Source organism: Photinus pyralis, unplaced genomic scaffold (assembly GCF_008802855.1).
Source record: "Photinus pyralis isolate 1611_PpyrPB1 unplaced genomic scaffold, Ppyr1.3 Ppyr1.4_LG3a, whole genome shotgun sequence".
Classification (NCBI taxonomy): Eukaryota; Metazoa; Arthropoda; class Insecta; order Coleoptera; family Lampyridae; genus Photinus; species Photinus pyralis.
Window position 1 is genome coordinate 6,356,074 of NW_022170509.1, and position 14,961 is coordinate 6,371,034.

The 14,961-nt window shown below is 36.0% G+C and overlaps 2 protein-coding genes across 4 annotated transcripts; both read right to left on the reverse strand.

Moving 5' to 3' along the window:
* Positions 1 to 3,420: 3,420 nt before the first annotated feature.
* Positions 3,421 to 8,786, reverse strand: LOC116165464 (zinc finger protein 706-like). Of its 3 annotated transcripts, none has more exons than XM_031479924.1 (3): positions 8,649 to 8,786; positions 3,920 to 4,077; positions 3,421 to 3,867 (listed from the first exon to the last, which is right to left on the reverse strand). In XM_031479924.1, the coding sequence occupies exons 1-3, from the start codon at positions 8,704 to 8,706 to the stop codon at positions 3,778 to 3,780; spliced, it is 306 nt and encodes a 101-aa protein (XP_031335784.1). In that variant the 5' UTR covers positions 8,707 to 8,786; the 3' UTR covers positions 3,421 to 3,777. The 3 variants fall into 3 exon arrangements, with proteins under 3 accessions (XP_031335784.1, XP_031335786.1, XP_031335785.1); XM_031479926.1 differs by lacking the exon at positions 8,649 to 8,786 and adding an exon at positions 4,129 to 4,513; XM_031479925.1 differs by lacking the exon at positions 8,649 to 8,786 and adding an exon at positions 4,167 to 4,510 and having other exon boundaries at positions 3,656 to 3,867.
* Positions 6,665 to 13,569, reverse strand: LOC116165463 (beta-arrestin-1). The gene is given in 8 exon segments (XM_031479923.1): positions 6,665 to 9,068; positions 9,163 to 9,306; positions 9,361 to 9,642; positions 9,771 to 9,961; positions 10,013 to 10,206; positions 13,214 to 13,274; positions 13,330 to 13,360; positions 13,411 to 13,569. Coding segments are annotated over 8 exon segments (1,308 nt in total). The 5' UTR covers positions 13,446 to 13,569; the 3' UTR covers positions 6,665 to 8,698.
* Between the last annotated feature and the right edge of the window lie 1,392 nt (positions 13,570 to 14,961).

Below are 14,961 nucleotides of genomic sequence, written 5' to 3' on the forward strand. Positions count from 1 at the left end.
GGGTATGGCTACAGCATGTGCAAAACCAAATTTTGAACTTGGTGTTAGTTTTGCTTTAATTTAAAGTGTATATATGTATGAAATTTCATTTAATTGCTTCCATAAATAAGAAAATTGGCACCACACATCATGCACATAACCAAATTTTGAAACTGACGTTAAATTTACTTTTATTCCAAGTGGCTATGTATCAAATTTCTTTTAAATGCTTCCATAAATAAGAAAGTTTTCAATCCGGTTTGTAAATGGTCGAGATGCGAAAAGAGCACTGTGAATGTTGATCGATTAGGCTCAACTTTTGGACTTGCGTTTTATATGGCTAAAGCTGTACGCATATTGAATTTCATACAATTCGGTTCATAACTCACAGAGATGTCAAAAGTGCCTACTTTATTTTTTGGTCTACATTGCCAATTCACGAACTCCGATCTACAAATTTGATAAAGAATCCATCTACAGAATTTCATCGTAAACGGTCAATTCGTTATCGTTATCAAGATATCGTGCTAACGGACAGACGGACAGACACCGCAAAATTATAAACTCGCTAGGATTTATAATTGCGCTAGGTTAACTTGAGCGCTAGGTCTACAGAACAGAAAACATCAAATTTTTACCCGAAAAGACAAAATGGTGGTGCCCCCTCCCCCCACACTAGTGGACGGTGATGACAGCTCTAAAATTTGTGGCGCTAGCTGGCGCTAGGTCTGACGAACACAGCGCTTGCTTTTGGAAATGATCGGACGCAATGGTGGTGCTGGCGTTAACATAGCACCCCCCGAAAGTCAAGGGCTTTTCTGCAAAATCTATAATAGCGCTAGCTGAACTCAAAGTGGCGCTAGCTAGAGATTCTAGCGCAATCTGTCTTTAGTCAAAAATTTGAAATGGTGGTGCAAGTTAACGGAGCCATTCTAGCGCAATCTGTCTTTAGTAAAAATTTGAAATGGTGGTGCTAAGTTAACGGAGCCAGGAAAACGACTAAGCTTGAAAATTCTTTCCAAAGAAAATTCCTCGTGTGCTTAAGGGTACAGAGCTGGGCAGTATTCGATTTTGTAAATACTTTTTAGTATTCAAATCCTTTAAAGTATTCAAATACTTTGTAATTAAATACTTTTATGGAAGCTGTATTTGTATTTCTAACTCAAATACTTTCACAAATATTTAGTATTCGAATACTTCGCAAAGTATTTGGATACTTTGTAAAGTATTCGAATACTTCGCAAGGTTTTTGAATACTTTGAAAAGTATTCGAATACTTCGCATAGTATTTGAATACTTTGGGTATTTTTTACCAAAAATCGACTACTCCAAAATTTCTCGGGAAAACACTTTTTCTTATTAATTTTGGTGCGTAGAATCCAAAACGATTCGTATTTTTTCGATTAGACTTCTCAATGAAAAGTTATGGACTAGAAACCAATTTCGGAAGAAAATTCAAAAGGCTGTAACTTTTGAACTAGTAGCCCAATCTTGGAACTGTTTGAAATTATGGATTCTACAGGCCACATTCTATAAGAAAATTTCTTTTCCGGGTCGATCTGAGACAATTTTTTTTTTCGGGCCTCAAAAAAAGGTGTAAAAAAAAGTGTATAACCTTCCTTTTTTACCAAAAATCGACTGCACCAAAATTTCGCGTGATAACACTTTTTCTTATTAATTTTGGTGCGTAAAATCCAAAACAATTCGTACTTTTTCGATCAGACTTCTCAATCAAAAGTTATAGACTAGAAACCAATTTCGAAAAAAAATTCAAAGGGTTGTAACTTTTGAACTAGTAGCCCAATCTGGGAACTGTTTGAAATTATGGATTCTACAGGCCACATTCTATAAGAAAATTTTTTTCCGGGTCGATCTGAGACAATTTTTTTTTTCGGGCCTCAAAAAAAGGCAGTGTATAAACCTTCCTTTTTTACCAAAAATCGACTACACCAAAATTTCTCGGGAAAAGACTTTTTCTTATTAATTTTGGTGCGTAGAATCCAAAACAATTCGTACTTTTTCGATCAGACTTCTCAATCAAAAGTTATAGACTAGAAACCAATTTCGAAGAAAAATTCAAAGGGCTGTAACTTTTGAACTAGTAGCCCAATCTTGGAACTGTTTGAAATTATGGATTCTACAGGCCACATTCTATAAGAAATTTTTTTTCCGGGTCGATCTGAGACAATTTTTTTTTTCGGGGCTCAAAAAAAGGCAGTGTATAACCTTCCTTTTTTACCAAAAATCGACTACACCAAAATTTCTCGGGAAAACACTTTTTCTTATTAATTTTGGTGCGTAGAATCCAAAACAATTCGTACTTTTTCGATCAGACTTCTCAATCAAAAGTTATAGACTAGAAACCAATTTCGAAAGAAAATTCAAAGGGCTGTAACTTTTGAACTAGTAGCCCAATCTTGGAACTGTTTGAAATTATGGATTCTACAGGCCACATTCTATAAGAAAAAATTTTTTCCGGGTCGATCTGAGACAATTTTTTTTTCGGGGCTCAAAAAAAGGCAGTGTATAACCTTCCTTTTTTACCAAAAATCGACTACACCAAAATTTCTCGGGAAAACACTTTTTCTTATTAATTTTGGTGCGTAGAATGCACAGCAACCAATTATACATGCTGTAGTTTATGTGTTTCGTAAATTTTTGTACAGGCAGGTAGACGCCACTTCATAAAATATATTGTTGTGACATCTCACGTTATTTTCTTGAACATTGCGCCACTTGTTACCAATAAATACAGCGCACCATCATAATGTTGCATGCTTAGAGAAGGAAAGAGTCTAAGGTTGCATGATATTCGCACAGTGTCGCCACCCCATGATAGAAAACTGCACCAAACGGTAATTTTCTGCACTTGACTTCAGTTCAGAAAACTAACGTTAGATGTCAGAACGATATATTTTTTAAAATTGCAGGGCCCCCCGTAAAACGCGCGGAAAAAATGAAAGCCTTCGTGTTATAAAAACTCCATTTACTTATTTCAATCATTTTAAATTTAATGAGCTTCAAAATTTCAATATAAATACTTCAAACATCATATGGTGTGCGTTTAGAATGTGTGTGTGCATGAGTGAAATTGTTCAATGAGCAACTAGTAATTGTACTTGAACTTCAATTCATTTGTGTTAAGTATTTAAATATGGTTGGTTGTATGACTTCCTTTATGTAACAGTGACTTGCGATGTCTGGGTGCTGTCTTTACAAATGCACTCGTCAAGCCTTCAATCCACGCTAACTGCCTGAAAAAGTACGCTGTTCTTTTCCAGGTTTGAGAGAGCAGAGGTTTATGGCCCACTTTTGGCAAACATTCTTCTTTGAGAATAGTAAGGTGTTCCCGGTTTGTTTCCTGTGCAATGCTACAGTGCCCCTCATTGCCTCCTTTTCCACTCCCAAGTAAAAGTGTTGATTACACAAATACTAAAAATGTATGTAAAACAATTGTTTAATTTCATCAACAAATACAATTAAATAATATTGCAACAAATATTAAGTTAATTGTAATGTAGAAAAAATGCATAATACTAAGTTTGCATAAACTGCCATTAGAAAGAAATAACAAGAAGTAAACTTTGTGCATTACAATGTAGGATATAGAAATAAAATTAATTTATTTATATCATTGTGATGCAGCGAGTTAATGAAGAACAGAAATAACACTACCATTTGTAACCAAGACGTTTAAAGGAAATATTAAATCGGCTTTGATTAGAAATAACAAATGTATGTCCAACACAGTGGATGGAACACAACCGTGGATCATTTTGTTTAAAAAGTGCACTTGACTTATACATCTTGAAGTTCGCTCGGAAGGTCACTCTTTGGATGTTTGTTTTGAAAATGTTGCTTATAGGTCTTGGGATCTGGCATTTGGGCCTACGGATAGTATAACATTAGCTTCACCTCGTACCACAGGTTAAATACTCACCTTGCAAACGGTGCACACAAAAACAAGGGCTGCTTGTGCCGCCTTTTTTTGTGTGTTCGCATTATGACCCTGCTGCTTTTTTTGTTTGGCTAATTTTTCTTGCGCTTTAGCTTGAGACTGCAGTTTTTGTTGACCTCTTGCCATCGTTTCAAGTACCTCTATAAAAAAAACATCAAGTTCATAACCTATAAAAAGCACGTTAGGTTTACTAGAAAAATATCACAATTTATGACATAAATAATGTTACCACTTATTTAAATATTTATTTATTAGTTCATTTAAGTATTTTCGGCTCCTAACACTAAGGTTTTAACCGTTCTAAGACACCAGATGTTAATAAAAAACACTTCACTTGGCACTTCCGTTATCCGACCCGTTTCCTTAGGTTCGCTCACAAATTTTAATTTATATCACTTTGGGTAACTAAACTACTCTCAATGTACTAATACTGGACAAAACAAAATTTAAAAAAAGGGTCATTTAATAAAATTAAAGAGGAGAAATACTTTTCGTGTCAAAATTTGAAGAAGATGAGGGAAGTAGTAGCTAAATCAGCGATCTTCACTGCGTTCATTGTACCGGTGCGCACTACTGCCAATGATGAAATATATAAATTACTAACATTACTTTATACAGGGTCGGAGTAAGTGAATAAAATCTCTTGTGCCATATCGGAGAAATCGGGACGCCATCATTTTAGAGCGACGTCAGCAAGCGCGGAGCCAAAGTTGCCAAACAAACGCGCTTAATGGATGGAAAGACGCGTATTATTTCGGAGCGACGCCTCATAGAAGACACGGACTCAAGACGCCTTATCGCCGCCAGGGCGCCATTATTTCGGAGACGTTAAGTCAAACACGCGAGCAAGCTCACCAAAACTTGCGAAATTGTACAAATTGGGAACGACGCGCTTAGTCGGCGCAAAGGCTCTAAAGCCCATAGAAGCGAAGACGCTCAGCACTCGGATCGGCCGGCCCCTCAATGGTGAAGACGCCAAAAACATTGCTTAAACGGCGCGAAGACGCCCACGAACTCAAGGAAACGCCTTATTATCGACGCAAGGGCGCCATCATTTCGGAAAGACGTAGATGAAACACGCCAGGACGCCATTATTTTGGAGAGGCGTTAAGTCAATGACGCCACCACTTACGAAATTGCACAAATTCGAAACGACCCCCTTAGTCAACGCGCGTATCGTTTTTGTTTTGCTTGTGCAATCCTAACTTGTTTATTTATGAAGATATTTAAATGAAACTATATTTATATTACACTACGAATACAAGTGAAACAAAGTTTTCAAACGATTGCTTTGCACATGCGCAGTGCCAACTTTCCTATTTACAAAAGCATTTAAATGCAATTAGATTCAGAGGCAGAGGCATAAAAGCAAATGTAACACTAACCATTTGATTTTGCGCATGCGCACTGCCAACAGTCTTATTTACTAAAACATTTAAATTAATTTTTTTTATATTTGTATGCGGTCCCACTATTAGGTGGTATCCCAACAGAAAAAAATATTTCAAAACTTGAGTGAAAGTTATAGCGCCCACGGACGGATGGATGGACGAACAATACAAAACTACCCTTAATAAAGCAAAGAAAAACAAACCAAAAAATCTTTTAATGGAAATCATACGCTTGACTCTGGCTTCTGCTTCGGAGCAAATAACAACACACATACCGGGTGGTGCACGGTAAGTAGGCAGATAGAGATTTAACATGAGAAATTAGTTTTATGCAGTATCCTGCCCTCATGTACATTTTACAAAAAAATGGAGGAATTGCATACAAGATAAGAAACCCACATCCGACGCCTGAAAGAGCATAAGGATTAGAGAAGAAATGGTGTCCTAGCCATTGTGGAAAAAGAGGCAATGAGTGGGCAAATAGCGCGGTTAGAGAAGCACCTTTCTCCAAAGAAATAGACTGGCAAGTGGTGTGTGTGGATGATGTTAAAGTGGAGGCTGCCACAATGGTTTGCAGATGAATCCTTTTTCAGTAAAATCAAAGTAGGCGTAAATACGAGGAAAATACCTTGTGAACAAGTTGCCCTCACAAGATTACGGCTAGGACATAATAATATAACATCAAGCCATTTATTTTTAGGAGCCCCTCCACTCTTGTACATGGAATGTAATTAGCCAATAAATGTCTCTCATATGTTACTTGCATGTAGAGTACATAAAAATTTAAGAATTTAAAGGAAACGATGGAAATAGTGTTTGAAAATTGATTGGATTTATTAAAGAAAGTAGATTGTCTTAAAACTATAAACACTAACGGCTAATACCTAATAAATATACAATGCTAATACCCATGCAGTTGATGCCATAGAACACAATTTAAAAAAATAATTATTTATTGCGCAATTTTTCTCCAATATCTTCTGTGGTTTCGGAGATCCCCATAGTAAACATTGGACACAGTGTATATTAGACGAACAGAGGAGTTAGAGAACTAGACAGCAAAGTCAGGTTCGACTCTTATCTCGCCAGGGCCAGATCATCTTTGGCGCGTTCACGTCCTAGGATCCACTCAGCCTCTAAAATTGAGTATCTGGAGTCTGGCGATTAAGAAGCATAACGCTGGTCACACTGTATCTGTCGAAGTCGTTCCACATACAGCCGAGTAGAATTGTAATCTTGTTGAAAGATTAAAAACATGTTCTAGGTTTCTTTCACTATTGTTGCTCAAGTGCTGCTCTCACACATTGATGGGATTACAACAGTAAAGAAAACGTAATTAGAGAAACAGAAAACGTTTATTACTGTTTTTAATGTGTACAACTCCGTACAGCTTTACACAATTTCCCAAACACGGATTTCAGAGTGATTCTATCTCGTAACGATAAAAGCACAAATTGTTAATTAGTGAATTACTTCAGAAATAGTGATCACTTTGAATTGTTGACGGCCACTTAGGGAAGCGTAGCATGGAGACCTATAAATTTATCACACTTTTACTTACTTCATGCTAGCTTCCTTAGTATGAAACAAATTTGAAGACATAAAGTACCGTTTAGTTCACTAATTTCGCATTAATTAACTGTAGTTAGTACGACAAGTTGTGTTAATATTCAATACATAACTGTACATTAAACACAAACACGGTAGAGCTGTTCCTTTTAAATAACTTATACCCCCTATCCTTCGTATCGTTTATCAGAAAATATATTAAATATGAAAACTTAAAACTACTGTATAGTACGACACATATTATTAAACATAATAAAATAGTACCAACTAATATTAGGTATGTACAAAATATTTATATTACTGTATATTAAAAAAATCATATAAATCGAATATTTGCATTAAATTAGTTTGTTAAAACGCCACATTTGATTCAAGCAGCCGTAATGATTATCTTACTTCCCAGTTTATTGTAAAAGGACTAGAGATTTTAAGTATTCTCACAACAATACTTAGAACATTGATTCGGTAACTATAGACTGCATCACTTAAAAACGTACAAATGTAAAAAATTAACTAGAAACTAGATTCGTCATTTTCACCCTACACAGTATTAGGAAAAATTACAAAAAATAGCTACATGTATAAATTATAGTACGTTAATTTATGCTTGGACAACAAGAAGTAAAGAAACTAAGCGAAGTACATTTGGTATGTGTCCTAGACTTAACGATAATAAACCTGGCAACCAACTCAATACTGTAAGAAGGTTTCATTAGACACAAAGAATTAGTACCTAACTTATTTGCTTACCCAAAATTGTTACTTAGGCCAGAAATTGTACAAAACCAACTTTTATCAATTTCGTTTTTATTTACAAATGTTGCCTTATAATTGAATATGTAGATTTCTTAATTTAATCGATTACAATTGTTTTGCAATTGTACGATCGAGTAAAAAAAAACAAATAAGATGTGGATATATTCGATAGCTGTCTCTCGGTTACAAAATCACAGAAATTTTCGACAGTCTTCGCAAATGTTCAAAGGAGTGTTTTTTTTTAATGCAAGTCGAATTTTACCTCCTAACGCTAAGAAAAATGAATTGTGCAATATTTGTGTGCATTATTATTTAAACCGTTCGCGCCTTTTGCTTATTACAATAACTGAGTATGCACGCTTCAATGACCCAGGCGACTCTGAATACTTCCACAATTATTTGTTAAAATGTTTTTGACGATATTATTATTGACCGCAATGTGCGAATAAACATGAAAGGTATAAGTAATATCAAAATGTATAGCTGCAAATAATATCAAAAGTTATTGAATATAAATTTAGCTGATCGGTAATTGTATAAAAATGTATTTACATAATTAATTTCGAATTTTTATAGTGACATTTATATGAAGGAGGTGCGCTCTGAAGTTCACATTTTACCATTAGTTTACATCTTCTTTGAAACTGCTCAGAAGTTAAACAGTGAATGGCGCCCTCTTTGAACACCACATTTAAATATTTCATAGATTTCTGAATCGGAGCAAGACAGTAAAATGTGAACATAGCGTCCCGCAAAATAAAACAACCATTGTTCAAATCAATAGTCACAATTATCAACCGATAAACGAGAAAAAACATGAAGTCATACATAAAACATTAATTTTACATCGATCTAAGAAAACAATTAAAAAACATCAACCGACATTCCTTGAATGAAAGTAGTTTAAAGAGCTACAGTTAATTTGCATCTCAGCAATAGCCGATGACTAGGGCACAACATTTGGGGGGAAATACATCTATTATTAGTTAACATACCTGTAGGTATTGTAAATGGTTGTAAGCTGTTGTGTAAATCAAGCCCGATTTCAGGCATCCGTCTCACCACCTTTTAAGCGTAATCTTGCAAAATCTTCAAATATGATATCATCGTCGTGATCTTGAGCGCTCTCTATGTCACTAAATTTGAGGTTAGTATCACAACGTAAACCATTAAATACTTACGCGTCTAACTGTATGAGATTTGTATCGACGGGAACGTCGCCCATCTCCTTATTACCTCGATGTGATGGTGACGCCATGCCCAAAGAAGTAATCTCCTCTTCAGGTTTCGGATGCATAAGAATAAATGGCAATTCTGCTACCAAATCTCCACCCAACGCGCCCAAGCAGAGCTTTACTTTGACTTTATACTGCACTATAATACCCAAATTCTCACGCTGTGTCGGATCTGCTACCCTAAATTCACACAATGCAAGACTAAATTACGAACGTAACAGAATAATGAAGGGGTGTAGCTGTTGGGACTGAATCTCACAAAGGACATACTTACAAAGTACTCGACGCTAAATTGGTATCTTCATGTTTAAGTTGCCCATCTAGTGCTAGGCCCCATTTATCTTTATTATTTGCCAAAAGAGGTGTAAGCGTAAAAACTTTACTTAATGTGAACCCTGGACCGATCGGACAACCATCTCTAAATAAATACGATTTAAAGCTTCGCAAAAACGTAACAGGTGCGCCAACTTACTCGCTCTCCGCTTCAGCTACAGTACACTTATATTGTGCAGTCGAGAATAAACAAATATCCGCAAACTGCCGAACGGACACTTTAATTTTTTTAACTGTTCGATTCGAATTATTCGCTATGTGAACATTCACGGCGATATTCTCACCGTGATGGTAAAGCTCTTTGTCTAACGATGTTTCTAAATGCAATTTGTTCGGGCTCATCATAAAATCTTTACTAACTTCGGTGGACGGCTGCTCGCCTTGCTTACTTGGTGCATACATTATTTTACGAATAGCTAATCTAAAATTTGAGATGCTCAGAAAGATTAATTATTTCAATCGGTGGCCCACGCATAAAATTTTAGGGATGTTGCAGTCAAGTATATTCAAATCTTATACGTAGGCCCCTTCTATGTAATTGATACCCACCTTACTGAATTTCTTTTATGAGGTTTGTCATCTTGGGATTCGCCCACAAACGCTTTAAGTTCATAATCGACACCGCAAGGTTTACCTGTATCTCCTGGAGCAGGCTGTAATGTGACCGATGCAGGACAATGTGGCGGTAATTCAAAATAAAACGGGTAGGCGTTTGGTCCCAATTTCTTAATTAACCGTTCCTACTTATTAACGTTTTATTGTACAACTTTTATAATCGTCCGGAACGTTACCTGCAGTCTAGTTAAAAGCCTTTTATTAACCACATTCTCCTGTGGGAAAATTTGCTCGAAAGCCAAATATAAATCTTTTCTAAACGTAAGACCCAATACATCTAAATCTTCTCTACCGTATCGAAATGCCGCCAATACGTGACCAAAAACCTTGCGGTCCTTCACATATTCGGGATCGATCAGTACGACACCATCTGAAGGAGAAAGACATTTTTCACCTACTTTTATAAACTGCATTTCCAGCAAACATAGTTCATTCAGGGGTTTAAAAAATCTACATTTCAAATTGCTAGTAAAACCGTACCACTCGTGCGAGTGGCATATATCTTTAAATCCATGTCAATTTTCATTCAAGTTGGATTGCACATGTGCAATCCCAAGATTAAATCACGTGCGCAAATCGAATTTTTACATGGGCACTAGATTTACTTTTCGTACTCGAAAAATTAATAAAAAATTAATTTTTTAAAACAATTTTACCAATTTATTATTTGAGCAACTTAAACTTAAAAAAACTAAAACAGGTGTGATCTTCCGCCGTCTTTTTTCGTTGTTCACAATTAGCAACAAATTCAGCTATTCATAAATTGTTGTTGTTGACTTTAATATACAAAACAATTTTACGTAATGATAATTTAAGCGACAAATTGTTTATGTAGAGGGTGGCCAAACAAGATTACTAAAACGGCCACGAGAAAAACCTGGAAAATATTTTTAAGTTTCTGCAATGGCCGCTAGGGGGCGTAACTGCAATCTGAAATCTAAAAAAGTGATGTTTCTGTGAATTCCGCTAAATTAACCTAACAAAAAAATGTCCGGCTTTGAAGTTGACGATAATCTGAACCTCTTTTGGTTGACAATTTTTCCTGTATCTCTAAAAATGAAGTGGTGGGGGGTATTCAAAGGTTTCCGTAAAGAACACCCTGTATCTTCGAAACGGCCGAGCCGATTTAAACAAACTCGGGTTAGTTCAAAAGAGCTATTCTTCAGCTACAAATATTATACTATTTGAAGTTTTGTTAGTTTCACATATCACCGCTTGAGGGCTTATTTCGACATTCCGACAGAAATGGTTAATTTTCTCCAAAAAATTAAATGCATTGGTTCGATTTTTTTTTCATGAAAAAGTAGCTAAATGATGCCTAAACAAGCTCGCGAAAACAGCATCCAGATCTAGCGGCCATTGCAGAAACTTAAAAATATTTTTCAGGTTTTTCTCGTGGCCGTTTTAGTAATAAATTTTTTTACCGCAAGGCTCTACGATGGACAGGTTCCCAGATACAGCACCTCGCATTCTTATTTGGCCACCCTGTATATTAAGAAATCAAAACTGCAATTTAAGAGTGTGGATTCAGTATCTTTCAGTGTTTATAATTAGCAACAAATTCAGTTATATAATATAAATTGTTGCCGACTTTAATATACAAAACAATTTTACGTAATGATAATTTAAGCAACAAATTGTTTACGTAAATTAAGAAATCAAAAAGCAGTTTATGAGTATGGATTCAATATCTTTTCAGTGTTTATAATTACCAACAAATTCGGATGTTTATAAATTGTTGTACAATTTAATATACAAAATAATTTTACGTAATGATATTAATTTGAGCAACAAATTCAGTTATTAGCGCATTTTCCAACTCATGTTAGAAGGCGATACGATGGCCACTTTCTCCATCCGTCCGTCCGTCCGAAGCGTAACTAGTCCTACAGTTTTCAAGATATTTAGTTCGTTCTTTTTGCATTCGATAGCTTATAGCTATGGCACCTCAACCACGAAAATTTTGGGGTATGTCCTTTCCGACTTTGCAAAAAAATGTTTAAAATTCCTACCACGAAGGCCGCGTCCCTAATTGGAAGTGCAAAAAAATTTTTGATTCCGACGAAATTTGGTTTCTGTGGGTTTTTGAACATAAAAATCACGAATGTGAGACTATATAGTTACTAGTTTTTTGAAAATACGAAAAAAAAATTCCACTGCAATTCTTAGTCGGCCAACTGAAATGGAGAGAATTTCACGAAATTTATTGTGTACATACTTGATGAGTTAAACCCATCGATTAAGTACCTCAAACATGAAGTTTGCTCAGTTTTAACGATCATTTTGGGTCAGCGAGGCCCAACATCTTGATTATTAACGAAATTGTTAAATGCAAAGAAAAATCAAACTGGCTCTGTTGACAGCCCTTCAATATTATGTGCGTGTGTTAAAAAAATTAATTACCAATGCGCTGACCCAACTTTCTTACTTACTGACGCATTTTTCTGAAAATTTTAAGGGAAGGTCTGTACTTTCTAGAAAAATAAATTAAACACATCAAAAAATAGACTTCGCATCCACAGATTAAACCGCGCAAGAAAATTATTACGAATGCGCAGACTTAAATTTCAGCCGAAAGCTTCGTGTCTTACTTGTGGGACCTTTTGCTGAAAGTTTAACCGCTTGTGCAACTCATAAAATCAAATTGGAGATAAATGCCCAAAAAACGTTCGTACAATACATGAAATTGACTTGTCTACCGATCAGCACGCTTTTCTGAGTGGCATGGAGGTTATTAACACATTACAGTTCCAGTTTCTTCCAAAATTTTAAAACTGGGGGGAAGGGGAAAGAAAAAATAACCGTTTGTAGCTGAAAACAAATTTGGCCGGGCCGTGTGGCGCAGTTCAGTTAAAGCTGGACTGTAGTGCTAGGGTCCCTGGTTCGAATCCGGGTTCGGGCATGGATATTTGTAAATGTATAGTGGGTTGGGTTGGTAGAGCAGCCTTGGCTGAAACCCCGCCCACTCAAAAGAAAATTAAATAAAATAAAAATAAATAAAATATATTTGGCTTTCAGAGTGTGAATGTGGAAATGCGCTTTTTGCTTTAACTTCGTAGCTTAGGCCGTTGTTCCAGAATGCAGTAAGGGAAATACTGCGACAGCGAACAATGATACTTATCCACTACCTTTTGTAACGTTAAAACGGGAGCGAAATCTACAATACGAGCAATAACACCAATCACTGAACAAAAAAAAAACGGCGAGCGCGAGTTTCGATCTAACCGAAGATTGTTGCTAAATTTAACGTCAAGTTTGCTTCTTTGTATTATGAAACTATGTTTGCTGAGTGTACTGGCATGCATCTAAAGTTACACTATCTATTGATTAGTTTACAAGCGGAGAATTTGTAGAAGCTATAAATTAGAAGCACTTACCAATAGGGTCCACATGTGATATATGATCTACAAAGTCTCTTTTTCCTAGATAAACCGTTATCTGTAAAAAAACTCGAATGAGTTAAAATGGAATGAAAAGGAGGCAGCTAAATTACCTTTCCATTTGGAGAACTCTTTTTAAATACCCTGAAAACATAACGGCTAAATAATTATTTTTGAGAGCTAGACAAACAAACCTAGTAGCCTGCCGCCTACCGCTCGCATCGTCCATATCTGAATTTGAAAGTGCCAGGATGAATTCTGTCGTATTCTGACTACGTATGTGAAGGCACTAAGTGCCCCACGAAGCAATTATAAATTCTGAAAAGAAAGTCACCCCATCAAACACGGCGTTCAATTTTGCTAGTTTCAGCTCGTGTGAAAAGACCACAAGAGGGCTTTGAACGGTTTGAAAATGCTCTAATTAACGTTAACTTGCTTCGATGCCAATTTTAAAGGGCACTTTATTAGGTTAAAATCAATTTAAGACGGTTTGCCTTAGTTCACAAACACTGTTAACGTTTCCGTTAAAACTAATTTTATTACTCGACAATCAATACTCTCTCGATTTTACCGTCAATTTCCTCGTGTTTCTTAATAGAGGCGAAGCAATAAAGCTGTTGGGGCAGAATTTGATGTTTATGGATACTTTCAATTATTTTACCCTGGCGAAAATAAACGCCTCGAACGAATTTGCAATTTTGGACGAAGGTTAAGGATAAAAGAATTAGCAAGGGAGCGAGAGTTTACTGAAGATGATAGCTTTTCTATTGAGGGACATATACGTGGATGATGTGTTAATACTTGCAGAAGTAGGGGCGGAAAGTGGTAGTGCTCGATCAAAACCAAAGCATTTCTGCACCGCCTGCAAGTGAAGACGGGCACATTACGTATACGAAGGGATAGGGAATTAGTACTAGAAAACTTTGCTCTCCGAGGAAACTCATCGCCAATCTTACCAATTTCCCCGCCCATCTTTAATGTAATTTTAAATCGAGTTTACGTGGAAATGTGGTTTTTTTTGCGAAGCAAAAATTAAATACGTCAAAGATGGGTTTGGCGTAAGACTTGCGTAATTAAGTTGCAGGTTGAGTAATAAGGGAAAAAATTCAATCTCGCAGAAATGAACACCGCTGCACTGACGCGGCAGGAATATTTAAATTAGATTAGACGTCACTCGACGTTTATTTTGTTAAAGTTTTTCGCCTTTACTTCGATTTCGTAGAAAATGCTGACACTTTTCAATTCCAAGTTTTGCTAAGACGTTGTAATTATTTTTGCTAAATAATTACCGCTTCTAGGAACAATGTCAAAGGTGGAGGGAGGGATGCAGGAAAATATGAAATGAAATTAGGAACACATTTTTAGTGATTAGGTTTTTTGAATGAACAAGAAATTCCTACTCAAAGACACCCCAATCTAACGACGGCACACGAAAATTCCGTTATCGAATCGAGAGCGCGTCAAAAAAAATCCACAAACCGCAAAATATTCATAGGCATTACTTATGTAGAAGGTATGACAGCTTTCTTTTAAAATGTGTAGGGCAGACGTCAATAAACTTGGCACCCCACTTGTCCCCAATTTGAAATTAATGTGTCTATTATTTACGACTAATTAAAGACTAAATTTACATCCAAAATAGTTTATTGCTTTGAATCAATTTACTTAAATAAAGCGGGAACGTTTCATAATTCATACATGAAAATTATACATCGAAGTGGTCGAGTAAAACGTGGAAACAACAT